Genomic DNA, 25,986 nt, shown 5'->3' with positions numbered 1-25,986 from the left:
ACAAGCAGGTTGACTACTTTAATTAGAATATAAACTATATAGTTTACTGTCTTTCTCAGCCCATGTCACAGATTTTATGACTTCCAACAAGATTTGACCTTTGATTTGGCCTGCTCTGTCGTAATGTTGGTAAGCTTTATCCCAAAGCTAATGAAGAAACTCTGGAAATTAAAGGTATGTACTGAAGCAAATAATTTTAATACACCACTTAATAATTAAACCAGACCATGTTGAGTGACTTTGCCTCTGTTGGCAATACTAGGTCAACTCATAATATAGACAGTCAATAATAAGCATACACAATTGCATAATAAAGCATACAACCAATAAAATATATAATACTAATTTAGATAAGGATATGATAGTAAAATATCCTAAATAACTATTCGTGGTTTACAGATTGGATCTTTTCATCATTCAAAAACCTTGTATCCACCTTGATAGATTGTTCTTTGACTCAATGTCATTTAAAGAAAATTTGGGTATCCCCCCTAAAAAAAAAAAAAAAAAAAAAAAATAGACCACCAGTACACAGAGTAGCTTAAACAACTTATCATTTCAACCTGAGCCCCATCTGCACAAAAAAAAAATTCTTTCCATTACTGGTAAACAGAATTTGTATATGATACTTGACACAAGGTGGGGATATTTGACGATGGTTACAGAGTTGCAGAGCCTTATGGGAAGATTTGATAATATTCATAAAGTTAAAGATGTTTGAAGAAGCGTATAAAGGTTTGCATATCAAGATGGGCAGTAGTATCATTCAAAAATAAAGATGAGTGAAAGAAGTATAAAGACACTTGGAGTAATTATAGTTAAAATAAATCAAAAGCTTCCGCGCGGCTCATCTTTTATTTTACACTGCTTGGCACAATATTAAAAACAAAATCCAAGTGTTGAATGGACAGTTGTAACTGTTTTTTTTTTAAAAAAAAAAATAAATAAATTCATACCATTAAAACACTATGAATCTTTAACAACAGATGAATGACAACTGAGGAGTTAATTATTTTTTAATGAGGGACCAATCCCATGGGTGTTTCGGTTTTGTCAATTGCCGAAAGGCCGCCCCCCACCGGCAGGGGGGAGGAGATTTAAAAAAAAAGGGGCCTCGAAATTACATAATTTTCTGTCTTTCTTATTTCACAAAAACAAAACTTATTATGTTTAGGTGTGTGTCTTCTAACGTAAGACTGACACCCTTGTACAAGCGACAATGCACAACTTTATTTTCAAAGCCTCTGTTACCTAAACCCGGTTTTCGTCAAGCTTTTTCTTCAAGCCAACATAGCTTTCAACAAGAGGCAAAAGACCAAGTGACTGCAGCAGCAGCTGCAACAGCTAAAAAAGCTGACCGCAGTGATGTCAAACGATTATTTCAATTAGCCAAGCCAGAGATGAAGAGCATTACTGGTAACTACTCCATGTTCAGAAAAGCATTTGAGTTCAAAAATTAAACCCATTTCCCTCTTTTAGCTGCCACTGGCTTATTAGTAGTCTCTTCAGCCATTACAATGGTAAAATAACCCCCCCCCCCTCTCTCTTTTAAACTAACCGAAATATCAAATTAACTTTTTATTCTTCAGTCCGTACCTTTTTCAATGGGTAAAATCATTGATATTGTCACCCATCCCACCGTCGATAGTTATCTTGGATTGACATTACCCGAGTTTGCAGGCGCTTTATCTATGGTATTCGTATTGGGAGCAGCAGCAAACGCAGGTCGTGTGTTACTCTTTCGAATCGCCGGGGAACGAATTATCCAAAGATTACGTAACAATTTATATCAATCCATCCTCAAGCAGGATATGGCCTTTTTCGATAAGAACAGAACTGGTGAATTGATCTCCAGATTATCAACGGATACTGCCATTGTCGGAAAAAGTTTGACAAATAATGTCAGTGATGGGTTAAGGTTTGTGAAAACATTAAAAAAAAATTGTTCGATGAAAACCGGTATCTGATCCTGTTTATGATGTGGATGAATAAGAGCTCTAGCTACAGCGTCTGTGGGATCCTCGATGATGTTTATTATTAGTCCTAAATTGACAGGTATCATGATGTTGGTTGTTCCTCCTGTTGCCTTCTTTGGCATTGTCTATGGTCGCTATGTTAAATCCTTGTCGAGAAAGACTCAAAATGCATTGAGTGAAATTACCAAGGTCGCTGAAGAACGCATTAGTAGTGTACGAACCGTTCAAGCTTTTGCTAAGGAAAAAAGTGAGGAGAAGCGTTATGGACTTCGTGTAGAAGAGGTATTCAGTTTAGCCAAAAAAGAAGCGCTTGCAAGTGGTGCTTTTTTTGGCGGCGCAGGATTATCTGGTAATCTTGCTGTATTGGCTGTCTTATTATCGGGTGGTAAAATGGTCATGGAGAATATTATTACCATTGGAGAGTTGACTTCATTCATGTTGTATACCGCTTATGTCGGTACTTCTTTGGGTGGCTTGACTTCTTTTTATTCTGAGATTATGAAAGGTGTGGGTGCCTCAGATCGTCTCTTTGAGTTGTTAGAGCGCAAAAGTCCTATTTCAGTCGAGACTGGTAAAGCATTGAAGTCAATTGATGGAAAAATCCAATTTGAAGGAATCAACTTTAGTTACCCTACGCGTCCCCAGTCCCAAATCTTTAAGGACTTTTCATTGACTGTCAACCCTGGTACTGTTATTGCCATCGTTGGTCCTTCTGGTTCAGGTAAATCAACCATTGGTTCCCTCTTGCTTCGTTATTATGATCCTCTTTCCGGTAATATATTGATTGATGGCAACAATATTAAGGATATCAACTTGCATTGGTGGCGTGAACAAGTGGGTGTTGTTTCTCAAGAGCCTGTCTTATTTGCTGGCACGATTGCTGAAAATATCTCGTATGGTCGCGAGAATGCCACTTTTGAAGAAATTCAAGAAGCTGCTACTAAAGCAAACTGTGCTTCCTTCATCAACACATTTGCCGATAAATACGAAACACTTGTTGGAGAACGAGGTGTCAGTTTAAGTGGTGGACAAAAGCAACGTATTGCAATTGCAAGAGCCTTGTTGAAGGATCCCAAGATTTTGATTTTGGACGAAGCTACAAGTGCTCTTGATTCAGAATCAGAGGTGTTGGTCCAAGATGCCTTAAACCACTTGATGAAGGGCCGTACCGTCTTTACTATCGCTCATCGTCTTTCTACTATTCGTTCTGCTGATTTGGTTGCCTGTTTAAATGACGGTGGCGTTGCTGAATTGGGTACTTATCACGAATTATTGAGCCGCGAAGACGGTGTGTTCCGTCATCTTGTTGAGTTGCAATCACTTGGTGATCAAGAAGACAAAGCAGAAAAGTAAAAAATAAGACTTTCATCATATCCCCACTCCACCTTCCCCCCCCCCTCTTGTAATAATACTCCCAACTCTCTTCCATAGAAACCATACACTAAATAATAAAACTAAAACTAAAACTAAAAACAACCGAAATTTTATTTCTCCTTTTCGTAAGGATCTGTCAGCGATCGATAAGTCGTTGATTCCAAATCATAAATGGTCTCTGCTAATTCCTTCTTCATAACCTGCATTTGGGCCTTAATGGCCATTGTGTTATCTTCTAATTTTTCAGATTGCGTCTTTCGTAATTTCGACAATGTTTTGGTATCGTTTAATAATAAATTCTGTTTCAATTCCCCAATTAACGATAGCAAAGATTCGCAGGATCGAACCTACAAGTATAGAAATAATTACTTTTTTTTTTTTCGAACTGGGATCAAGTTCAAGTTCTTACAATTTGGGCAGCTTGACTTTCGATTTGGTATCCTTCCTGAGCAACTTTAAACTTGTCTTTATCTTTATTCTATCGTCAGTGTTAATGGAGGGGGGGTGCCAGATCATTGAAAAGCAATGAATATACCTCTCCAACTTTCACAATATCTGAGAAACAATCCACAAGTTTTCCCACATCTTCGTCTATACGTTTATTGAATTGCTCTTCGATTTGAAGTAGAATGGGTCGTGGTCCTGTCTGAGTTGCTGCAAAAGGCGGTAAGGATGTCATCGTGAATAATAAATTCAATAGAATAGGTGGGGGGAGCGGTTGAAAGTTCAAGTTTCTGTTTTGGTCTTCCCTTTTTTTTTTTTTAGCCAATCGGCTGTCCGTTTGGCAGTAAATATTCTGCATGTGCGTGACAAGAAAAGACATTGGCCTGCTTACGCGATTGTATGTGTAGGTTATAGGATCTCGTACATATTGGTTCTTTTCAACCCTTATCGTGACGTTTTGACTTTTTATAACCCATCGACATAGTATTGTTCTCTTCTTCGTCTTTAGACGTCTGGGATATTTATTTCCAATAGTAATAGTTTATCCTTTTCTCCATGATCCTTCCTTTTCAACTTATTCTTTACTATTAGAACTTTATTGGAATGTTTTGTTAGTGAGTCGCATATCCTATTATGAAAAATATTCATTTTAAAATGTTTGTTTCGGTCTTGTTGTACAATCCCGTTGAATTCATGGTGAGTCGATATAGTTTTCAAATGCGGAGGAAAATCGAAGTGATATGGTTTTTCTAAACCTACACAGTCCCTTGTATATTGGATTTTAAACCATAATTCATGATTTAAGCTAAATACATGTGACTCATGTGATTAGTTGGTACACTTCATTTTTGTCTAGCACAGATTGAGTTTGAGTATTTGGATTAAACAATAAACAGAGACTCTGTGCCTGTTGCAACAAAGAAAACACATTTCGGAAATAAATTAGTCCGATGGCCTTTTGCTGGGAATTTGTAACATCATCAAACTTTATGGAAGGCCAGTCCTTGATAAGAGGAGTAATTAATGAAAGCTTTTTTCTTTATCTTTATTCCAAGACGAGAGCATGCTTAGAACATGACTCCGCAACGATCTGATAAATAGTGGGCAAACGATATCAGAGGATCGTGCTTAAAAAAAAAAAGGAAGGACTACGGCATACCGGAATTTATTAGCTGCAGACGCCGGGTAAAGTAAGTAATTTTCAATCATGATTTCTTGAAACAAGCCGGGCGAAAGTATAAAAACCGATCTCGCGTGAGAAATATATTTCTTTTTCCATTTGTTCCATAAGACTTCAAGATGAGCACTGAACAAACTGTAAGTAGTATAGCATATATATAAATATACATACATACAAGACGAACTACGCGCTTATTCACTATTTCGGTAGCCTGTACTTTACGCCTATTATAGATCGTCTGCGTCATGGAGAGTTCGAATTGCATTGGCATGGAAAGGCATTGACTTTGAATTAAAGCCAATTGACTTGTTCAAACAGCAACAAGTAAGAGTATTATATCAAGCTTAGGGTCTTATCAAGGCTAATAAGTTTACTCTGTAGAAAACCGAAGAATATACCAAAATTGTGCCCACCCAAAAAGTACCTGCTTTGATTACGAAGGAAGGAAAGACGCTTTCTCAAAGTCAAGCCATTCTCGAGTATCTTGAGGAAGCTTATCCTGGTAAGTTTAATAAACAAAGAGAAAATAGCCATGGTAACTCATGTAGAATACAGAGCGTCCAATGCTTCCCAAGTGCTTATACGCGAGAGCGGAGGTAAATTTTTTCATCATTGTACTACGTAACTTTGACTAATCAATTGTTGTAGGTTCGTGAAATATGTCAGATTGTTGCTTGTGATATTCATCCTATTCAAAATCTGGGAGTTCTTATTCGTGTAGCAGGAAAAGATTTGGAAAAGAGAGCTGAGTGGGCACGCGAGTCTATTGAGCTTGGTTTTAAGGGGTTAGAGGCTAGATTGGAACTGACCTCGGGAATCTACTGTGTTGGCAACTCTATTACAATGGCCGATTTCTTTGTTACAGCCATGGTTGGTAATGCAAAGCGATGGAGTGTTGATATGACGGCCTTTCCTATCTTGACTCGTATTAATAACACGTTATCTACTTTGCCCGAGTTCATTGCTGCTTCTCCCTTCCATCAACCTGACTGTCCTCCAGACTTGAAAGAGTAATTTATGCCGCTCGCATATAAATAGTCACATGAATAAAAAAAAAAAAGTCATACTACGTAATCTTTTTTTTTTTTCATACAACACTCTTTTTCTTCTTTATTCTTTTCTTCAATAATGAGTTTAAATTGGGTTATGCTGACACAAGATGGTACTGCACCAGTACCCCTACCACAAGAAAAGATATTCTTTACTCAGTCTCACGTCAAAATGGTACTGGACTGTAATGAAACGTAAGAGGATGCAAAACAAAACAAAAAAAAAACTGAGGTACTGACACTTCATTTTCCTTGGTATTACAGAGGATATCCCGGAAACTCCGAGTAAGCAAAAGATGTGTGTGTGTGTGTGTGTGTGTTTTTTGGTTTTTTATTAAGGTGTTACTTTGTGAATAGAGGTTACTATGAATCGGATAAAGGAACTGTTATTTTATCAAATCAAAGAGTAAATGATACATAAGAAAAAAAAAAGAGAAAACGCTTGTCTTACGATATAGCCTAGATTATCTATTTAGCACAAAACCCCACGCCAGAATTTAAAAATTTGAATGTACCCGTTTTAAATTTCAAAAACTGGAAACTAGAGCAGCCTTGGTTTGGAGCAAATTTTGTCGCGGGTGTTGTGATTCCAGTAAAATGATGTTTTTTTCTCTCTTTGTCACATGCATTGTTTAACTTTTCTTTTAGGTTCACGGTGGTGGTTTAACAAAGGCTGGAAATTTAAAGATTACATTTTCAGAAGGAGGTATTTTGTAACTTAGAATATCAGTATATAGAAAATAAAATCTAAACCATGATAATAGGTGCGATTGAATTTACAAATATCCTTCGTAATTTACTGGAAAGGATTGGAGGTATATATGAATGGTCATTTTTACTTTTTTTTTTTTCATTTCCTTACATGATACAAAAAAAAAAAAAAAAAAATAGAGTCAAATGAGGTGCCAAGAGAGTATGAACCATTACCTGCTTACCAAGGAGGATCCAGTCAACCTGCAGATGACTTGCCGCCCCAATACTCAGCCTAAATAAAAACATCTGGTGCCAAATAAGGCCGATCAGCCTTTATCTATGGGATGTCGGTCACCCAATGCCACTCTGCTGTTCTATTCCTTCCATACCCTCTTTGAAAACAATTCAGGGCAAAGTTTCACGTCTAATAATTTTTAATTTGAATAATAAAAAAAAAATCCCAAAAAAGTGGCACCCAAAAATTAAAATATTGGCAGGCCTTAAATGAAGACCCCCAATGAGTAACATTTATCCAGAAATATGTGTAAATTACCCGACAAAGAAAAAAAAAAAAAAAATGACCCCACACTTGTGACCTCTTTAATTAAACTTTTGGCCCTGAATCTTAAATCCCCCCAAGGGTTTCCACGAAACCGAACTCTGTTTACTTTTTTCTTTTTTCGGTAGTTTCTAATCATGGCACCCTCTGTTGCAGAGCCGGTTGCAGAAATTCATGATATTAAAAAAAAATGGCAACCGACACAATTTACCAGTAGAAATATACCATCTTTTTTACAATCGCCTTACAGAAATATGTTATCCTATCGATCAATACAACAGAAAAAGAAGAAAGCCAAAGAAGTTACTTCTGTCGGTGGAACAACAGCAATAGCTCGAACCTTAATGATGCAGAGTCTCTATTTATTCTATAGAACTCCTGTCAAGGTACTCACGATAATTTTTTTTCTTCTTCTTCGGTTTATTATACTTTCACAAAGCTAATGCTCAACTATTAGCTCTTTCGACCTTTACGAGTTGATTATCTCATCATGGCAAGAGCACTCATGCCCATCAACGATGCAACTGCGAAACGATTCTCTTTTAGATATACTTCTATTGGCATGATCACACATGCTGTGAAGACAAAAGGCGTAATGCAATTTAAAAAAATGTTGTCAATTTGCCCTTCTAACTTTTTCTGTTGTCGATAGTGGAACTTTATACCTCGCCATATTCTTCCACCTTTACTTGCAAATACTCTAATTGGTACTGTCCTTTATACTACCTACATTGCGACATTACCTATCTTTCACCCACCTAGCTCGTTTCAACTGCATCGTCCTTTCCCACCACCACCTTATTCATCTGTCTTTTTAGCAGGTACAAAAATACACCAGTCCACGCACGACTTTTTCCTCAACGTTTTTTTTTTTTTTTTTTTTTTTTTTTCTTAGGTTGCCTGGCTGGTGCCGCTCAATCAATTGTTGCCACACCTCTGGATTCATTAAAAGTTCGGTTCGAAGTAAGCGATTTGTTAGAAGGAAAGCATAAGTCTATGTACCAATTTGCGAAATCCACACTGAAAGAATTGGGCATAGCCAGTGCTTATCGAGGATTTACATTGACTTTGATAAGAGTAAGTTAGAGGGATGAAAAAGTCATTTGACACACCTAATCTTAATATTCTCGATTAGGATTCGTTAGCATGTGGTCTCTTCTTTGCTACATTTGAGTGGGTGAAACAGCAAGGATACTATTACTTTTTAGATGAAATGTATGGATTACAAGTCGATTCGAGAAAGACGTTAAATGAGATTGAAAAAGGATGGAAGGAAGTGCATAAAATGGATGAGGTTGATCAGCATCAAATAATATCGGCATCTGGTAAATCTTCTGAAAGACCACCATTGATGCTGGAGCCTCTATTTGTTATTTTTGCTGGTGCAACAGCAGCAGTGGTAAAAGGATCATACATTCCCCACATTTGGGTCTTTCTATTAATTTACTCAAAACATATCTAGGCATATCAAATCATCGAGCACCCTTTTTCAAAGATCCACAGTATATTCTACATCGAGGAGGGTCAATCCGAATTTACCAATAAAACCAAGAAAGAGCCCGTGAACGATTTATATAAGCGTACTTGGGAACAATGTAAAACTCAAGTGAAAGCAAACGGTGGCAGCTGGAGAAAGTTCTTATATCAAGAGTTTGGTCATACTGTGATCCGTGTTGTTCCCGCCACAAGCGTTGGTTTCTTGGTATTCGAGCTTGTGAAACGTGAAGTCGATTTTAGAAGTATTGATTTCGATCCATTGTAATATATTTAATTGTCTGTTTCTTTTTTTATGTTCCCCCCTAATCCATCTAATTTTTGTAATATTCTAATGTGTAAAATAAAAAATAAAAAATAAAAAAATAAAAATACCTTTGCCTATCAGTTGCTGGATTTTATTTTTTATTTTTATGGTGTATGCACCATATCCTTTAATACATATGTATTCTTGAAAGAGAGAAATTTCGGAATTATAAGTCTGTCTTTATCTTCTTGTGTCATCTAATTCTTGAACATGACAGGGTGATATTCTCTAATTGATGTCTTATCTTTGTTTTCAGGCTTCATCATCAAATTTATGCAAATGCTGGTTCTTTGGACTGATGCAATAACAAACTATTTTATATCTATGCCGACGGTGGTTGATAAAACTGATCGGATATATATAATATGTAACAACTTCTCATCATGACCAGGTTAGAACCTGAAAAACCATTTAAAAGTAGGCTATGTTTGGCCTGTTTTTTTATTAATGAATAATATGCACTGTAAATCACTACAGGCAAGTGATAAACAGAGCAAGATACGGTGATGGTGGGGGTGGGGGTTAAAGAAGACATGAAGAAAAGTAAGAAACTTTATAATTATTAAGTTTTATTTATTATTACAGTGTGATTACTCTTCTTTATCAGAAATGGAAGCTTTACTGTCTGCAATAGAGTCAGCTTTATCTTTGTGACTAGGGGATTCCTCCTTGTCTGTTTTTTTCTTCTTGAACGAATCCATAATGTTTGCTTGCCAGTCGTCTTCAGACTCGTCATCTTTTGTGATCATTGGTAAATCAATATCAAATGATGAGGGACCTGCTTCACCAAGAATATCAAGACTTCTTCTCCATTGTCTTACATGAATAGATTCTTCTTCGGATAAAACGGACGATCTGTCGTCATCGTCCTCCTCTTCATCTTCACCATCTTCATCAAGCTCGTCTTCATCATCTTCGTCTTCACCTTCATTATTTGAATTACCATCATAAGTGGGTCGCTCTCTACGTCTTGAAGATGTAGGGATAGGGGGTTGATTATTGGATACTCCTATTCTGGGTGAATTGTTCCCTAAGGTTGATCCAATTAAAGTTGACAATGTAGAGTTATCTATTTCAAGAGATAGATCTGTAGAATTAGGCGTTAACCTCGAATAAGGCGACCATCTGGATAAGGGGGTGGACAAATGTTGCTGTACCAAAGCCCTTGATCTTTCGTCTTCTTCCCTCATTTTTCTGTCTCTTTCGAAGTCAGCCCATTTCTTCATGACAATTTGAGAAGAGTCAAATTCACCATCCTTGTCACCGTGATTATCTTTGCCTTCGCCTTCTACCTTACGTGTTTCTCCCCACGTAAAATCATCAAAATGCCAGTAAGCGTAAGATGGAAGCACGAAATTCCAGATTGGTAAACTGACTAAATAAATGAGCATCCAACCGACGTAGACTAGTTTTCTACTTGTCATTAAGATCAAAACTGCAGGAAGACCCAGAATGAGTGCGAGCAAAATCAGGGATAGGACCGCAGGCTGACCAATACAAGCCAAAATGATAAGATACAATGTAAAAGAAATAGCTGCAGGTAACGCCAATGTACCCACTAATTCCATAAATACAACAAACTGCATGGAGAAACAAAATGTACCGCACAGATCGCGTACAAACACTAATTCCATTAAATTATGAATGGTAGAGTTAATCCATCGTCTTCTTTGAGAGAGCAGAACCGCAAAGGAGTCCGGTACTACGGTTTTACACACAGCTTGAGGGACAAACAACATTTTTCTTCTGGGAAATGTCTTCAACATGAGCGTTGATAAATAACGATCCTCACCAAGTAATAACAGATTTTTCTTATGAAGTGTATCCACAACATTTTCAGAATAATGTTCAATGATATCAGGATTGGCTAGAATTGGAACCCAATGACCATTATTTCCTTTAGGTGCCTTGATACGATACATACAGAAACATCCTGGTAAACAAGTAACATTACCAAAAATAGATTCGAAAGCTTTGGACTGATGATGAGAGATATAATATTCAAAAACTAAGGAGAAGGGGTAGGGTGAGGGGCAAAGGGGGGTTGTTTAGTGTGGTGTATTATTTATAGGAAATGTATGCATATATTTTACCTTGTATCATTGACACCCAACTATCAGTTTTATTACCAATCTTTGTCTCGCCACAAAGACCCATTACTTCTGAATCGTTGACCATACAGCTAATAAGACGGGACAATGCGTCAGGATACACTTTGGTATCAGCATCCACCATCAAGACAATTTCATATTTATCAGGGCTGACACCGGCGATACGCCAAACATTGGTAAAGAACTCGTATTCCAATTCGGTCATTCTTTCGTCAAACATGACCTTTTGTAAAAATGACATGAGGATCACCTGTCCATCTCGTTTACCACGATTACCCGGTTTTGATTCTTTCTCTCTCTCTTCCGGGGTACCACATTTGACAATGGTTATCATGGGTACGCGCTGTTGAGAATCGCGATCGACCGTATTGTCATTATAGCGGTAGTATCCTGCATAGACTTTAGCCATGTTATGTCTCTTGGTACCGTCAGCAATAGCCACATAAGAACATGCCTCCACATTAGCTGGCTCGACAAGGAAATCATGCATCATTGAAACACAAATATCAGGAGTAGACATTGCATTACCATGTCCAGTAATGATACCGTCTGCAATAACTAAAATCAACTTGTGTGAATTAGGATAATCTGTCGTGGCAATGGAATCCAATGTGGTACGCAATCCATCTTCACCCTCTGAATAACAAGTAACGAGACAAATAGTGTGAGCTAGACTGAAACCAAAAGGCATAAACTCTGCTGCAGGTTGTTTTACTGCATGCGGTGACAATTCGTATGGACACGATGTCGTGGTTTGTAAAGACTGTGTAATGCTTGACCGAGTTGTTCGTGAAGATCGGCGCGATAAAGGACTTGCAGTTACGCTCCTACTATTTTCAGAATTTGACCCTGTAGGTCGAGGGGAAATTATTCCAGATCCAGTATTAATAGCATTACTATTTCCAAAGATTCTTGATCTAAAAAAAAAAAAAAAAAAAAAAGGGAAAGGTAAAAGGGCACAACAAATATTAAGGTTAAGTTCCAATGCAACAACAACAAAAAGTAAGTGTTTGTTTTTTACCCTGTATTTGATTGCTTCCAGATTGTGCTGCCTGGTCTTTCAACGGAATTAAAATGCATTGACCCTGTATCTGGTTGTGTAAATCGTGATTTCTTTGGAATGATACTTCTTTTTTTATCAAGATTACTATTGCTGTTATAGGAAGGATATTTATGGGAGCCCTGATGGGGACGGATGGCTTCAGCTGGAACATTAATACCAGTTGTCCAATCTTCAATTTCGTTATCTCGTCGCATACGTTCTTGGTACGTTGTTTTGCCCTCTTTCTTAAAGTTGCCTAGCTTCCAAGATAGGAACCAACCAAAAACAACAGCAAGACCGAATTTAACCAGAATCACGCCAAGAATAACAATCAGCGATGTATATAGCACTACATCGGAAGCAATACAGCCAAAACTTTTGGTATCAATTTCGCCCACTTTGATAATATCGAGTAGACATTGGGCTTCTGATTTCCATTGTTTACTTAACGTTCGATGTGTTGCAATGATATGAGTAATATCTTGGCCGCCGTAAAGAGATGAATTTTGCACCATGGATTGAATAAGACCATCTGCTGGAAATGTAAATACAGACTGAGGTATTGACTGTAGTAAATTTAAGTTTAATACATAGCTGTCATAAATCAATGTTAGTACATTGTGCAGCAGTAACATTTTGTCATTTTAATATATAAATATATGTATATATGCTAGTATTTTTAGTACCTGTTAAATACAGCTAAATGTGTGGTAGAATTAACGTCAGTCCAGTCATAATAAACTCTTCCTGATTTATCGTAATTTCCATTTGAATTTAAAATGCCGTTGGCTTTCATAGTATCAAAAGTGGTGTGAGTTTGAGGGTTTAAGTGACATGCAGACTGATTAGAGTAGGTAGATGCACTAGGTGGTGGAGTAGTATAATCTATAAGTTGGCAGGGAAAATAAGAAGGAGTATCCCCTTTTCCGATGACGGCGCCTAGATTCTTTGGCATAATAATGGACGCACAATTCTGATTTATATTTTGAAAAAGAAACGAGGCATCTTTTCCTCCAGCATTAATTGGCTCGTAGATAACGTTCGTCTGTTTGTCGGTGATGCCAGGAATGGCAGGGTGTCCGTTCCAAGAAGCTAAAAGGTATGCCCAGCCATGAATAATAACATATCCGCTGGTAATCGATTCTACACGAAAACTAAGTGGTGGTCTGGGACAAACCACTTGTGTAAATCCAAATGTTAAGAACCCCACAAAAGCCATAATGCCCAAGATAATTACAACGAGGCCGATCTTTTCTCGATAAGCCATCTGTGCACTTTGGTCTTTTTTGCCTACAGAAATCTATTAATATACTATTTTATCCCTCAGGACACAAAAAAAAAAAAAGGTTCTGTGATAGTTACCCATGGCTTTAAGAATAGGGGGAGGACAACAGCACGTTACAAGGTAGCAAAACGCTTTCCAAGTATCGCACGAATTAGATGTTTTATTAGTTGTGTACTCAATGTTGGATTGATGCTGTCTATCATCGTCTTCAACCCCTAATAACCCTCTTCTTATTACTGAACGCCTTGCAGGTGCTGATCGGTCGCCAGCTGGAGTATAGTAATCTTCGTTGTTTAAAACTCTTTTTCGTGTATGATATTGTGGATGTTGTGAATCGATTCTGCTTCTTTCAGGTCTGACCAACGATCCTGTACGTCTTGGTAAATTATTGGGGTTTGAAGAGTCTCCGTTATTTGATGCGGCTGCAGATGCTAGCGATAGATTACTGAATGATATTTCCATAGTGATTATATTATATTAATTGATGATATTGATGGGTAATGATGGTGATGGTGCTGTATATTAGGTCCTTTTTTTTTATATTATTATTATAGTACAGCAGAAAAGAGAGGAGATTATTGTCTATATACTTTTTTTTTTTTTATACAAGGGGGAACATTCAACAACAAAAGAAAAGAGAAACAAAAGAGAGAGAAAAAGAAGGAGCAAAATGATGTGGGGAGAAGATTTTTTATGTTTAATTTTTTTTTCTAGGGACAAACGAGTAAGATTAAATCAATCTCTTTAAGATCATGGTTAAATACTGAACAAAAATCACTTGATTGCAATTGTGTATGTGTATGTATATATGTGTGCGTGTGTGTGTGTGTGTGTGTGTGTGTGTTTTGTTTATTTTTATAAGTGGTACATGATTATAGCACAATTATATGGTATTATTGTGATATAAAAGAAAACAAGGAGAAACAAGGGGGATGTTGTATAAAAATCTGTATAGCAAACTAGTAATATTATATAAGAACTACGCACATGTTAAGGTAACTTTTCAATCCAACTTGTTACTTAATCCTCTTCTTTTCTTTAGTAGTCTCACTACAATTATTATAACACTGCCCAAAAAAAAACATAGAAACAATTGAATTATTATCACTTTTTGTTAAAAAGGGAAAACCACGTGTATCTTTCTTTTGTTTTATTGGGCGGGCATTATAGTTTATAATCTAAAGATGTAAACAGCTATACTTTCCTTCTTTTTTTTTTTGCGCCATAAATATATGGGATATTTTAATATCGATTTATTCGTTAATAGTATTATCTGTATAAATCCTATTTTATTTTATTTTATTTTAGTCAGTTTAAAACCAAATGAAAGATAGTCGTACAAAATACGGTCATTGTTGTTGACCAACGATAAAATGTGCGTTAATATTACATTTGATGGGCAACACTGTGTTACACAAAAATAGGCCTATTTCATCAAAAAGGAGTTGATCAATGGTTATCTTCACGACAGAAATTCAATGGTTATGAATTGATAGACATCACCCCCATGATATGCCTCTCTCTCTCTCTTTTTTTTTTTCATGTAATTAATATCAAACTTGTATGTGTGGCACTATAAACGATTTGCGTTATACAGCAACTTTTTATTTTTAGACATCGTATCAGAAATATGCATAATGCTTATCCTTACCACTTTGTACTTGCGCTAAGTGTAAATAAAGAAAATAAGGGAGTTGATTTTTATTTGATGTTGTAAAGTTACAACGTCTTCTTTAATCAGATTGTAGCCGAATGACGCGTATCAATGTATATGTATTACTTTCATTTAGATGAATTGAATACTATATTACAAAGTACAGCAAGTCATTTGTAAATGACATCTCAATGTTAATACGTCATGCTCATTGTAACATGTGGAAATGTGTACAAGACAATGCAAATTAGAGATGGAATAAGAAGTTTATTGTATCTGGTTTTTTTTTTCTGCCCTGAACAGAAAACAATCGCGCAAACTCAGTCTTACAAGTTTTTTTTTTTTTTTTTTTTTTTTTTACAGAAAAGGAAGTAAACACTTCCCTTGGAGATTATTCTGATTTCGATAGAATCTGCATCGGTTTATACCTATCCTTCTATTATAACTAGGCCTATTTGGGGAAAGAAATAATATCAGGAGAAAAAGTTTATATCTGTCTAAATTTCCCGAGCTGCATGGAAGTAAATGTTCTTTCTTAATATGTATAGACATGTACGTTAAAACGCAGCTACTATTCTGTATTCTTAAGATAACGTACGTCGAAACAAAAAACAAAAAAAATCCGGGTCTTTGTTTAATTTTTTATTCACATAAAGGTATGCACGGTACACTTTCATAAAAGATAAGAAAAAAAAAAACTATTAGGTTAGGCATTGGTAGTAGGAAGCCTATCGACGCTGGTTGGACAGTAAATCTACAGTTGTAATTTTTTTTTTAAGAAACTCGAGTCAACAGCACATTATCTAGAAATACTTACAGAAAGATTTTCCTGAAAACCAATGACTGAAGGCTTAAGACTTCTTTTTATAAAAAGCTGGTTCCATAAAGTCTGCAAAAAAATCATGTCAATAAGATGGCAAACGAATGTATTACTGTTTATTTTACCTTTGCAAACCACTGATGCCCCTTCTTGCTAGGATGAAAACAATCAACATTACTCAGAGCATTGATAGGGAACGAGCTAAAGTCAATAGGGGCCGGACTGTACATGACAGCAAAGGTTCCCCCCACAACACCTTTATATTTGGCAGCAAGTATAGACAATTTTTCATTGTAAGCGTCTGATAAGTCATCCATTTTAGTCATATTAGCAGTAGAACCCGAGCATGCACATTCCTTGTTATTCTCTAGTATTCCGTTCTTCACGCAATATGACTTGTTCTTAGCAGATAATGGAAAAATGCCGGATACTTTAAACGTGCCCACTTAAAAAAAATGCAAGTTATGACATTTGTTTACGATCCTACTTTTTTTTTTCTGTCTGAACCTGCAGTAAAACTTACGTAAATTCACTACAACTTTAGGTATTTCCTTCTGGATACGAAGGATAGCCGCTTCCACATACTTTCCATAAGCTTCTGGCGTCGTGTAAGCTTCTGATTCACTACTGCAACTTGAACATTGATCATTGGCTTATAAAACGATTAATTTTTATAATCAGAATACTAATAGATGTGATTTAGCACTTACTGCCAATATTAATGGTGATCATTTTCCAGTCATTTTTAAAGCTAGAACTAAATATATAATAAGCTTTCATACCTGTATTTTTTTTTTTTAAAAAAAAAAGAAGGAGGAGTTAGAATAAGAATGTATTATGCAACGCATCCAAACATTTTAACCAAAATTACGGGGAATAAGATAATCAAGCTCGTAATCCAAATTTTTGGCAATAGCGTTACTTTGAGCTCCATTCAATCTATCTGTAAAAGGTCGATCTACAATGGAAAACATGTTTTAGTTGCAACATAACTTTTTACAAGACAAAAAAGAAGGAAGGGAAGAAAGAAATTGAGCATTTACAAAAGCTTGTAGGTAATCCACAATAAGGATTCGTACAGAAGGAAATTACATGCGAATGAACGGAAGCACCTCGGACTTTAGGATTGTATCTTTTAATAAAGTTAGGAAGTGTTATGGCACCAGTGTTACCACCTACAGCATAACTATTGCCACGATATTCGGAAATCAAACTCAAGTTGAATACCCCACTGTTTTCATAGTCAATGCCGTTCATGGCTAAGCCTGCCATAATACTATTTTATTATCTCTGCTTGTTAAATTTTTCTTTGTGGCCCTTTTTTTTTTTTTTTTTAGTTATTCGTGATTCTGTTGCATTTACCTATCACCTAAACCAGCAATGATTTTGATATCATCTATACGAAGATCCGTGACGTCTCTAGCAGGAGTCTGACGAGCGGGAAGTGCAGGACATTCCGCGATATCAGCTACATTGATTGCCATAGCATAACCAACCGAGAGCACAATAAAAATGATGAATTGAGCAGATAGCATTGACTTGTCTGTAGTGGATGCTGAGTAATTTCAAAGGAGTATAAAGAAAATAATTTGTATGCCTCTATTCTCTCTCTTTATACCATTAGCGATTCAGTATTGTTACACTTGATGATCGTCTTTACCTCCCTGAGATCCCATCACAGTAAATGTCGATCATGGCGAATACGGGTTTTTTTTACCTAATAATCAAAGCAAAAAAAAATGTGTGCTTTTACTCGATTTGGTAATAGAAAAATGCAGGTATAAATTGATGCAAGTTAATGGGTGCTCAAAGAAAAACAGAACCCTTGTATATCAATTAAGAGGGTCCGAGTTTTTACAAGGAGATCATGTTTTTTGATTTCGAACATTTATCTCTTGTTCTGGGAGAGTCTCGTTCGCTCGCTCTTAAGTGCATTAACAAAGATTTACTCTCCGTCATTGACATTGAGCATAAAATAAAGTAAAAAGTTAAAGCATTCATTAGTGATAAAAGGCAATGTATCAATAGGCTTGATTGGCTTTAGCTCATTTACATGAAAAGCAAACCTGCCTGATAGTAGCTTTACACTTCCTTAACTTACAATGCGCCGACTAAATCGCTTATCCCGAATGAATAGATACGAACAAATTACGATGTAATGTTATGACACATGATAAAACTTTCACATGTTACTTTAGCATAATTATAAGATATCATTGAATACGTTCTTCAATGTACTAAAAAAAAACCCTTCTTGCAAAGTCAAATGAATACACACTTTTTTTTTTTTCCATTCAACCTGTCAAATGTTTTCCTTTTCTCTCATTTACCGTTTATAAGTGTATATATAAAAACATATTGAAATTCTTGAGTTTTATTTGAAAACTTGGTTTACTCAAATCATTTCAATAGACTTTTCAAAGCAGAAATACTTTTGTGGTGAGTCATTTTTTTAAAACGATATTGAAGGGAAAAAAGGATTTGGATCCCATTTATTATTTATTTATTTACAAAAGACCCCCCAATGATTAATTTTTTGGCAGAGGTTTCGGATCACGAAATATTTTACTGTGTATACGTTTACCATAAGGCGTAGTACGGATAGTAGGTAATAACGGACGTATACACTCCACAAGCTTTTTTATTTTATTTTTTAAAAAAAAAGAGAGAGAGGTTAAGTATCCAACTCTCACATTTTTTATTAATATGAACTTACCTCAGCACGTTGATCCTCTTCAGCAAAATCAAGTGAAGTCTGTACCACGTAATTCGCAAACGAATTATGCAATAGTTTTTCCATGACCGACGGATTCACAAGCTCAGCAATTAATAATCGGCGTGTCGCAGGTTGAGCCGTACGTATACACTAAACAAAATTACACTCTTAATAATAATAATAATAATAATAAAGACATGTTCGACCCCACTTACATTTTCAATGACGTTGGAACTAAACTTTTGCACAGAGAGAATACACACATGATTGACAAACCGACGAATGATACTTTCCGAATATCCCGCCACACCCAATTCCAACACGTATTGTACAACGTAATTTCCAAATGCGTTTTGCACCAAAGTCAGTGCGTGTTTTGCAATTTCCTCTACTAATTGATCCTATCCGCCCACACAACACATAAACTTTTAATCATCCTAATGACAGTTGATCCGTTACTTTTGTTTTGTCTTTTACCTTTTGTGATAGAGTGGCATGATCAAAACAACGTTGTAGAACACAACATCCATGCTTGTGTGACGCCACTTGGATACAATGAGTACACACAGCGTCATAGATAAATTGATTATCGTCGGCCGATAGACGGTGAAGACATTTCTGGATCACATGATTTCCATTTAGATCCTTGATCAGTGTTACTACATTTGCGTTGAGTGCATCCGTCACCATGCTAATCTAAAAATGCCCCCCAAAAAAATGGATGATGTTAAATCCCATTTGAACGCTTATTATTATTATTATTATTACCTGCTGTGGGGTAGAGAGATATTCGATAAGTTTTTGAACGGCACGTGTACCATGCATATTCAAAGCAATGTTGACAAGATCAGGTGCGACAGTTTCAACAATCAGTGTGCGTTGTTCATGATGACACTTTTCCAGCATTTTCTGACAAAGGTAATTTCCGAACGGATCTGGAAATTGCAATATAATAATAGTAAAAAAAAAGGGGGGGGGTGGGGTGGAATTCTGTTAAAAAAACTTATTCTCCACTTGCTCAGAGAGCTTACTTACCTGTCATGAGTTGGACGAATTGAGGTTGGATTTCATCAAAGACAAGATCCAGATACGTCTGATTTTCTTCAATCTTTTTCTGCAAGAATCGACACCCATTTTGATCTTTACAGAGGTCGAATAATTTACCAGTGAAATCCTCTACACTTGCCTCTGCAAATCGATCTTGCTGCTGCTGCTGCTGTTGTTGTTGTTGTTTCTTTTTGATCAGGGGAGTTGTAAAGAATGGTTGTCGTTGTTGATCTTGTTGGTATAACGAGGAATTGTTATTTGAAACAAAAAAAGCGCCTGTTGGATGAGCGTAAGGACATAGATCTTGACGAGGACAGAACCCTACTTGTTGTAATTGTGGACAGACTCCCATAGAGGTAGGCAATTCCCAATGGTAGTTGGTTAACCATGGTGTATGTTGAGCTGATGTAAACTTTGCCAGCTCGGCATGTGTTGGATAACGTTTAGGTGATTCATTGGCTTGTGATAAACGAGGGTTTAGGGAAGAGACTATGTGTATGTGAAAATATGAGTAAATAGAACAACATGGCGTTTCCTATGTGTAAAATAAAAAAAATGCCTTACTTTCAGACACGTCATCCATGGACGATTTAAAGCTAGTCACTTGATCTTGAGGTGTTATAGTAAAAGGCGACTTTCGAAATCTAAACAAGGGAAATGAGCAACAACAACAAAAAAAAAAATGGTCTAATTTTATTTATTTACCCCGACTCGGAATCCGTGTTATTGAGAGATAATGTGGTGCCTAACAAGAGATCCAAATTGTTGTGATCTTCATGAGAATTCCTCCTTGAAGCGGGTACAGAACGTGAAGATTGGATTTGGTTGAAATTAAATAAATCCACTGGGTCATCAAATATAGAACGTGCTCCATGATCTGTTTCTTGATGTTGTTTCGACATTTTTTTTTTCTGGGGGTTTTTACCTAATTTTTTTTTTTTTTTTTTTTTTTTTTGTTAGTTTTTAAATAACTCTTTAAAAAAATATCGACTCACTTTTCTTGTAAGATATATTTTATATACACTTGATACAATAACTTTTTTTTAAAAAAAATAAACAATAAAAACGCGTTTCTATGTGATAGGAATGAATGGAGGATATATATATAAACTAAAAATACAAAAATAAAAATACAACTTTAACAAGAAAGAACAAGAGAAACTTTTTTTTTTTTTTCCTTACTGTTTTAATGCATCATCATTTTTAGCAGTCCCTCCGGGAGACCTTATACTCGTGATTGGCTCACGTTAAATCCCAGTGTGTAGGCAGCATATCCATGGATTTTTTACAGCGTGAGAATGACAGAGATGTACAAAGGGTTGTGTCAATGCACGCATGATCCTATCTCTCTCTGTGCCATCGGAAATTCACTCTATAAACACTACAAGCACGGAATGTAAATGATCGCCTATTTAAAAAAGAAAATAGGTATATATTTGGAATACGTGTTTTATTCGAATACGCGTTGTTTTTTTTTTTGCTACACATATAATTTTTTTTTTTTTATTTTTCTAAAAAAAAATGGACCTTGACGAATATTACAACATTGACAACATCTTGGCTGAACAAATTGTAAAAGACACAAAGCGGCAAGAAGTATAAAAAAGAAAAACTGACTTGTTGTTAGAGAATACCTTGTATAGCTCTTCATGATTACGCGGCAGAGACCAACTTGTTGGGTGACGGACAACCCGTAAGATCTGATCCCTTTTTTTTTTTTTATGTATGAATGATTAATGGGCTTACCCATGAGGAATTATAGGTGGACCGTAATCAACGATTTGAACTACCTTTCTGGATTGCCAAACCCATGGCTCAATTCACGTAAGCACCCTTATTTACAGTGAAACACCGATCATGGGTGTTAACATAACGAGTATATATATGTAGATTACCAGGCAACATGGTAGAAAATTCACTCATTTCCATCGAGTTACCAAAGACGTTTGGCACACGTGTAAGAAATGCGTTGGATGCCAGTGCCAGTAATGTGGATTTTCGATTATTGTGTCCTTATTTTTACTTGTTTGGTCTTAAATTATTGGATTTGGTGGTGGATAAACCTCTAGCCATAGCCTTGAGAACGGTAAGCGGTATCTAGTGGTTTTTTTTTTTTGATTTGTATTATAACTAAAACTCCAAGATGGGGGTGTGTGGTTGCTGGTTTAGGCGTTTAGAGCGAGGCTTTTGGATATCACAGATTTCTCTCAGACATTAGGTGCTAGTGCTGGTCAAGAGTTTTTACAGAAATTAGATGAAACCGAGAAAGAAAGTAAGAGATTGACCTTGAAACAAATCTATTCTTTACTAAACCAAACCAAAAAAAATATTGTAGTTTATAAAGCGGGTCAGGAAAGTGCAATACAGTTTAGAAATTGGACAAATCGATCCATTCATCTCATCAAGACCGCCAATATCACAAGGCCTCAATAAGTTTATTTTTTTACACAGACATTCGGAGAGACAAAACTTTTTGAGAAAGCGCGATTGACCAATGAAATCACCTTATACATGAAACGTGTAATAAAATTAAAAAAAAAAAATTAAAAAGAAAAAGCTTTACCTTTCTATTTTTTTCTTCCTTATTACAAACAATGTCAGAAACAAAGATGGAAGCACCGCGTTTGGTATTAAGAACTTACCGAGCCAGTGACCATGACCAAGTGGACCATTTATTTTACAGTACTTATTTCACACTGGTACCCGAAGGCGTCAAATGCAAACTCAAGTCTCCCTCCTTTTGGATTATCTGGGTAGCCTTTTATGCTTACCTGTTAGCCATTGTCCCTGTCTTATTAGCTGGATTACCCGTCCCTGGTTGGGCCTCTATTGCACTCAAGATATTCATGACGTTGGCTTGGGCCGTTGTTTCCTTTGCAGGTGTATTTGTTGTCACGGACCGATTTCAAGTGGTGGACCAAGTAGAACAAGCTCGTCAGAACGATCTTTCTGACCCAGAGATTTATTATCTCAACTGGGTGAAGGAACAGGTACAGGTAGAGGATGAGGATAGAACAAGAGAGGAAGGTAAAAAGCATGTGTCGTTTGATAAAGACGCCAAACCCGCCACAGAGATTGTCCGTACCCAAAAGCCCTTAGAGGAACAATCACCCTCTCATTTCTGGGTTTTGACGATGGATAATAAGTATTGTGGTATGGTTGGATTAGCGCATTACAAAGAAGTCATTTATTCAAGGAGACCCGCCCAACCAGCCACATGGAAATTAATGGCCGCTGCTTTATTCAAGCGATATCACTTGACTTTACCCGAATCCCTTTCCAACCTGCAAGATAAAATGCCTCCCGTGGTATTTGCTCGTCCTCACGCAGATGGTGTTGCCTCTCTGGAACGTTTGACAGTAAAACCTGAATACCAACATTGTGGATTATCCACTTTTTTGGTGGACCGAGCCATGGCATGGGCACATGAAAAGGGTTTATCGCGTGTAGAGGCCAAGACCAATGAATTAGAATCAAAAGCCGCTACCATCTTGGAAAAACGTCATGGATTTAAATTGGTTAAAAAGGAAAGAAAGGGTTGGTTTGGTCAGTATGAAAAGACTTGGTCCTGTAACGTGGAGGATTGGATTGCTACCCACGAAGAAGCTGCCAATACCTATCGTAAGTCTCAGCAGTAATCTTTCTCTCTTCCTCCTCGCCCCCTCTCCAAAGATTTTATGTATATATTATATTATAAATTAAAAAAAAAGCTTGTAATGAAATTAAGTGTGTGTGTGTGTGTGATATATGTATGTACAAAGGGTTTAAGAAAAAGATTAGAATTTAGGCCTTGTTCTTGGTTTGAACAGAGTTCATGGTAGATGCAAGACTGGTAATGATTTTATGAGCAATGATCAAGTCATTGTAATCGGCATCTGTTGGTTCCGAATGCTTAATAAGATCTTTAAAAAAAAGGTTAAACTATTTTAGTCTTTTCGTGTGACCTTGTTTTTTTTAAACCACTCTACCTGCAATTAATAACCCGTAACGAGCTACACGTTGAATAGGTATAATCAGAAAATCTTTCATTGTAAACTGACTTGTTTCCTTTCTCGTACTTAGTTTCTACAAGGAATTTTTAGCTTCTAAATAAAAAAAAAAAAAAAAAAAAATTGAATTTTACCTGGTTGTACCTCAGATAACCTTTATTATTAACATTGTTATCCAACAGTTTTCGATTTTCCTTGTAATCCAAAGCACAGCGTAAAAATACGACTAAATCCTGAGCCATATCACGTAAAATCTTACCCAGGTGTGCATTATTGCAATCGACTTTAAAGGCCTTTTCGAGATCATCGACCTGGACATGACGGAGACGGTGGATGAGTTTAGCCGAAAATTGCATGAGGTCAAACAGATTGGCAAACATATCCACGTTGTCCTGTTTGACAAATTGGCTCCCGTTCTCTATGGCATTGACAATGACGTCATAAAATATCTATTTTTTTTTTTTTTCACATGTTAATTTCGAATCAAATGTGCAGAAATTTATATATATATAACGTACGACTTTGGTGTAATAGAGCTGGTTCCAAAAGTTCACTTCGGTCACAAAGAACTCTCGCATGATGAATCTACGGGTCAAATCGTTTTTCTCTTGTTTTTCTGGGGACTACAAAAAAAAAAGATAAAGAAAGAGAATGAATACACTTGATGTATGCGCTTTTTTTATTATTATTATTACCTTGGGATGTTCAGGAGGCGAAGGGACAGGTTGAGCCATGTAAGCATCCAAGGTATGATGCCAAGTCATCAAGGCTTTCGCCTCTGTTTTCCAGCTCGTTTTACGATAGAGTTGATATTTTCTAGGTTTGATAGAAGCCATGGCCAAGACAGTGTCATGGGTAACGGGATCAAAGACGTTGGGTATATACATGTATTTTAAAAAGGAGGATGAAGTCCGTGCGACAGTACCGTTGGCCGCAGCCTCGGCTGCACGAGCCTTCATTTTACGACAAGGTTTCAGGTTGCATTTTTTATCGGCTGGATGGGTGTACGATTTGAAGACAGAGGAGATACGAGTATGTACTTCGGTGATGGACATGATATCATTCTCTACCAAAGTAGAACTACTACTTTCGGTGGTAGTCAAGGAAAGTGTATCGTAGGTGGGACAGCTGGATCGACGTCGTATACGATTTGTGTTGGTAGGGGTGGTTGTGGTGGTAACGGTGGGTACAGATTCAATGGGGGTAAGATCTAAAGTGTCAGAAAGAATAACATCTGTGTCAGAATGGTATTGAGTGTCATAATCATAGACATTCATTGAATGTCGCTTTTGAATCTTGGTATATTCCCAAGGTGCTGGTGGTGGTGAAGAGGAATGAAGGTCTGGTGAACATGGTACTGGGGTTGGCATGATGGGTTGAGGAGCTACGGGTTCAAAGGGAGTGTATTCTGCTGACGTAGACTTGGATCTCTTTGTGTGAAAATGGGGTACATGAAACTTTTTAAAGACGGAAGAATGTTCTGTTACTGCTGTCAAGGCTTCTTCTTCAGAGGAGGGAGAGGAGGATCCTATTGCACTGTGGGTGGGACTTGTGGTTGTCTTGCTACTACTAAACAGGTTGGTCCAACGCTTGATTTTAGTATTGATAGTCAAGCTGGGTCTTGTCCCACTATCAGCCACTGACATTTTTTTTATTTGTTGTTAAGTAAAAAGAAAAGGGAAAACTGAAGAAAAGAAAGAAAAAAAAAAACTAAATGTTCTATAACTTTTTTTTTTTTAATACTCAGTCACTCTTGACAAAAAAAAAAAAAGACTGAATTCTAAATAAGCACAAAATAGAGATTTTTATCAACATGTGAATATAGAACAAAGGATGCTTATCTTTTTATTATTGTTCATCACAAAAAGGGAAAAAAAAAAGATTTGTAACGGGAATGTTTGTAAGCAAAAAAAAAAGGTCTGTCCAACCGCCACTGGACCCCCCACCCCTAAACCTGCCAAATGGGATAAATGCATTATCGAGAAGCCTAAATAATTAAACATCCGATCCGAACAATTAAAATATGTGACAAGTTTGTTACACCAAATGTTTGTATTCCCCAGATATTATTATTTTATATCTTTAAGGATTTTCTTTCAAAAGAGGACCCCCCATGTTCTTTTGACAACTTATTTCCCACGCTTTTTTTTTTGTATCAAGAGGACATCCCCCATGCTGTCAAAAAAATGCCCCCAAGCTCGAATCCAATAGAGCAAAAAAAGGGCCCGCGGAAAATTATTTAATTA

At 36.6% G+C, this 25,986-nt stretch overlaps 11 protein-coding genes across 11 annotated transcripts; 6 read left to right on the top strand and 5 right to left on the bottom strand.

Annotated features, from left to right (window-relative positions):
- The first annotated feature begins 1,147 nt into the window (after positions 1 to 1,147).
- Positions 1,148 to 3,443, top strand: EV154DRAFT_441884 (P-loop containing nucleoside triphosphate hydrolase protein). Its single transcript, XM_051596967.1, has 4 exons — positions 1,148 to 1,416; positions 1,480 to 1,520; positions 1,590 to 1,918; positions 1,994 to 3,443. The coding sequence occupies exons 1-4, from the start codon at positions 1,167 to 1,169 to the stop codon at positions 3,327 to 3,329; spliced, it is 1,956 nt and encodes a 651-aa protein (XP_051458554.1). The 5' UTR covers positions 1,148 to 1,166; the 3' UTR covers positions 3,330 to 3,443.
- EV154DRAFT_505740 (surfeit locus protein 5 subunit 22 of mediator complex-domain-containing protein) lies at positions 3,438 to 4,069 on the bottom strand. Its single transcript, XM_051601205.1, has 3 exons — positions 3,886 to 4,069; positions 3,760 to 3,828; positions 3,438 to 3,697 (listed from the first exon to the last, which is right to left on the bottom strand). The coding sequence occupies exons 1-3, from the start codon at positions 4,027 to 4,029 to the stop codon at positions 3,461 to 3,463; spliced, it is 450 nt and encodes a 149-aa protein (XP_051458553.1). The 5' UTR covers positions 4,030 to 4,069; the 3' UTR covers positions 3,438 to 3,460.
- Positions 4,070 to 5,078: 1,009 nt separating this feature from the next.
- On the top strand, positions 5,079 to 6,069 carry EV154DRAFT_505738 (maleylacetoacetate isomerase). The gene is made up of 5 exons (XM_051601204.1): positions 5,079 to 5,111; positions 5,185 to 5,298; positions 5,356 to 5,476; positions 5,530 to 5,570; positions 5,623 to 6,069. Exons 1-5 carry the CDS (start codon positions 5,094 to 5,096, stop codon positions 5,986 to 5,988), a joined length of 660 nt encoding a protein of 219 aa, XP_051458552.1. The 5' UTR covers positions 5,079 to 5,093; the 3' UTR covers positions 5,989 to 6,069.
- On the top strand, positions 6,023 to 7,198 carry EV154DRAFT_505735 (uncharacterized protein). The gene is made up of 7 exons (XM_051601203.1): positions 6,023 to 6,218; positions 6,288 to 6,308; positions 6,381 to 6,429; positions 6,487 to 6,615; positions 6,672 to 6,729; positions 6,788 to 6,838; positions 6,915 to 7,198. Exons 1-7 carry the CDS (start codon positions 6,103 to 6,105, stop codon positions 7,010 to 7,012), a joined length of 522 nt encoding a protein of 173 aa, XP_051458551.1. The 5' UTR covers positions 6,023 to 6,102; the 3' UTR covers positions 7,013 to 7,198.
- Positions 7,199 to 7,363: 165 nt separating this feature from the next.
- EV154DRAFT_505733 (mitochondrial carrier domain-containing protein) lies at positions 7,364 to 9,150 on the top strand. The gene is made up of 6 exons (XM_051601202.1): positions 7,364 to 7,661; positions 7,733 to 7,867; positions 7,928 to 8,096; positions 8,171 to 8,352; positions 8,411 to 8,674; positions 8,738 to 9,150. The coding sequence occupies exons 1-6, from the start codon at positions 7,413 to 7,415 to the stop codon at positions 9,035 to 9,037; spliced, it is 1,299 nt and encodes a 432-aa protein (XP_051458550.1). The 5' UTR covers positions 7,364 to 7,412; the 3' UTR covers positions 9,038 to 9,150.
- Positions 9,151 to 9,660: 510 nt separating this feature from the next.
- Positions 9,661 to 13,949, bottom strand: EV154DRAFT_505729 (chitin synthase). The gene is made up of 5 exons (XM_051601201.1): positions 13,592 to 13,949; positions 12,916 to 13,519; positions 12,209 to 12,823; positions 11,170 to 12,104; positions 9,661 to 11,084 (listed from the first exon to the last, which is right to left on the bottom strand). The coding sequence occupies exons 1-5, from the start codon at positions 13,593 to 13,595 to the stop codon at positions 9,667 to 9,669; spliced, it is 3,576 nt and encodes a 1,191-aa protein (XP_051458549.1). The 5' UTR covers positions 13,596 to 13,949; the 3' UTR covers positions 9,661 to 9,666.
- A 1,841-nt stretch (positions 13,950 to 15,790) lies between these two features.
- EV154DRAFT_505727 (uncharacterized protein) lies at positions 15,791 to 17,558 on the bottom strand. The gene is made up of 8 exons (XM_051601200.1): positions 17,351 to 17,558; positions 17,032 to 17,264; positions 16,860 to 16,946; positions 16,699 to 16,770; positions 16,512 to 16,640; positions 16,114 to 16,433; positions 15,986 to 16,057; positions 15,791 to 15,922 (listed from the first exon to the last, which is right to left on the bottom strand). The coding sequence occupies exons 1-8, from the start codon at positions 17,521 to 17,523 to the stop codon at positions 15,875 to 15,877; spliced, it is 1,134 nt and encodes a 377-aa protein (XP_051458548.1). The 5' UTR covers positions 17,524 to 17,558; the 3' UTR covers positions 15,791 to 15,874.
- Positions 17,559 to 18,451: 893 nt separating this feature from the next.
- Positions 18,452 to 20,888, bottom strand: EV154DRAFT_505724 (armadillo-type protein). Its single transcript, XM_051601199.1, has 9 exons — positions 20,747 to 20,888; positions 20,457 to 20,676; positions 20,316 to 20,395; positions 19,740 to 20,240; positions 19,473 to 19,639; positions 19,182 to 19,400; positions 18,920 to 19,105; positions 18,705 to 18,854; positions 18,452 to 18,624 (listed from the first exon to the last, which is right to left on the bottom strand). The coding sequence occupies exons 2-9, from the start codon at positions 20,651 to 20,653 to the stop codon at positions 18,517 to 18,519; spliced, it is 1,608 nt and encodes a 535-aa protein (XP_051458547.1). The 5' UTR covers positions 20,654 to 20,676; positions 20,747 to 20,888; the 3' UTR covers positions 18,452 to 18,516.
- Positions 20,889 to 21,182: 294 nt separating this feature from the next.
- On the top strand, positions 21,183 to 22,410 carry EV154DRAFT_505722 (uncharacterized protein). The gene is made up of 7 exons (XM_051601198.1): positions 21,183 to 21,323; positions 21,379 to 21,444; positions 21,514 to 21,575; positions 21,642 to 21,837; positions 21,921 to 22,023; positions 22,087 to 22,331; positions 22,393 to 22,410. Exons 1-6 carry the CDS (start codon positions 21,273 to 21,275, stop codon positions 22,182 to 22,184), a joined length of 576 nt encoding a protein of 191 aa, XP_051458546.1. The 5' UTR covers positions 21,183 to 21,272; the 3' UTR covers positions 22,185 to 22,331; positions 22,393 to 22,410.
- Positions 22,313 to 23,475, top strand: EV154DRAFT_601871 (uncharacterized protein). Its single transcript, XM_051607257.1, has one exon. It carries the CDS (start codon positions 22,346 to 22,348, stop codon positions 23,387 to 23,389), a length of 1,044 nt encoding a protein of 347 aa, XP_051458545.1. The 5' UTR covers positions 22,313 to 22,345; the 3' UTR covers positions 23,390 to 23,475.
- Positions 23,476 to 23,489: 14 nt separating this feature from the next.
- EV154DRAFT_463000 (Dbl homology domain-containing protein) lies at positions 23,490 to 25,529 on the bottom strand. Its single transcript, XM_051597608.1, has 6 exons — positions 25,488 to 25,529; positions 24,436 to 25,400; positions 24,259 to 24,363; positions 23,875 to 24,189; positions 23,720 to 23,816; positions 23,490 to 23,653 (listed from the first exon to the last, which is right to left on the bottom strand). The coding sequence occupies exons 2-6, from the start codon at positions 25,384 to 25,386 to the stop codon at positions 23,535 to 23,537; spliced, it is 1,587 nt and encodes a 528-aa protein (XP_051458544.1). The 5' UTR covers positions 25,387 to 25,400; positions 25,488 to 25,529; the 3' UTR covers positions 23,490 to 23,534.
- Between the last annotated feature and the right edge of the window lie 457 nt (positions 25,530 to 25,986).

This window comes from Mucor mucedo (genome assembly GCF_025094135.1).
Source record: "Mucor mucedo strain NRRL 3635 chromosome Unknown EV154scaffold_36, whole genome shotgun sequence".
In the NCBI taxonomy this organism is placed as follows: Eukaryota; Fungi; Mucoromycota; class Mucoromycetes; order Mucorales; family Mucoraceae; genus Mucor; species Mucor mucedo.
Note: the sequence above shows the minus strand (reverse complement) of the source record. Positions and strands in the feature narration are given on the sequence as shown.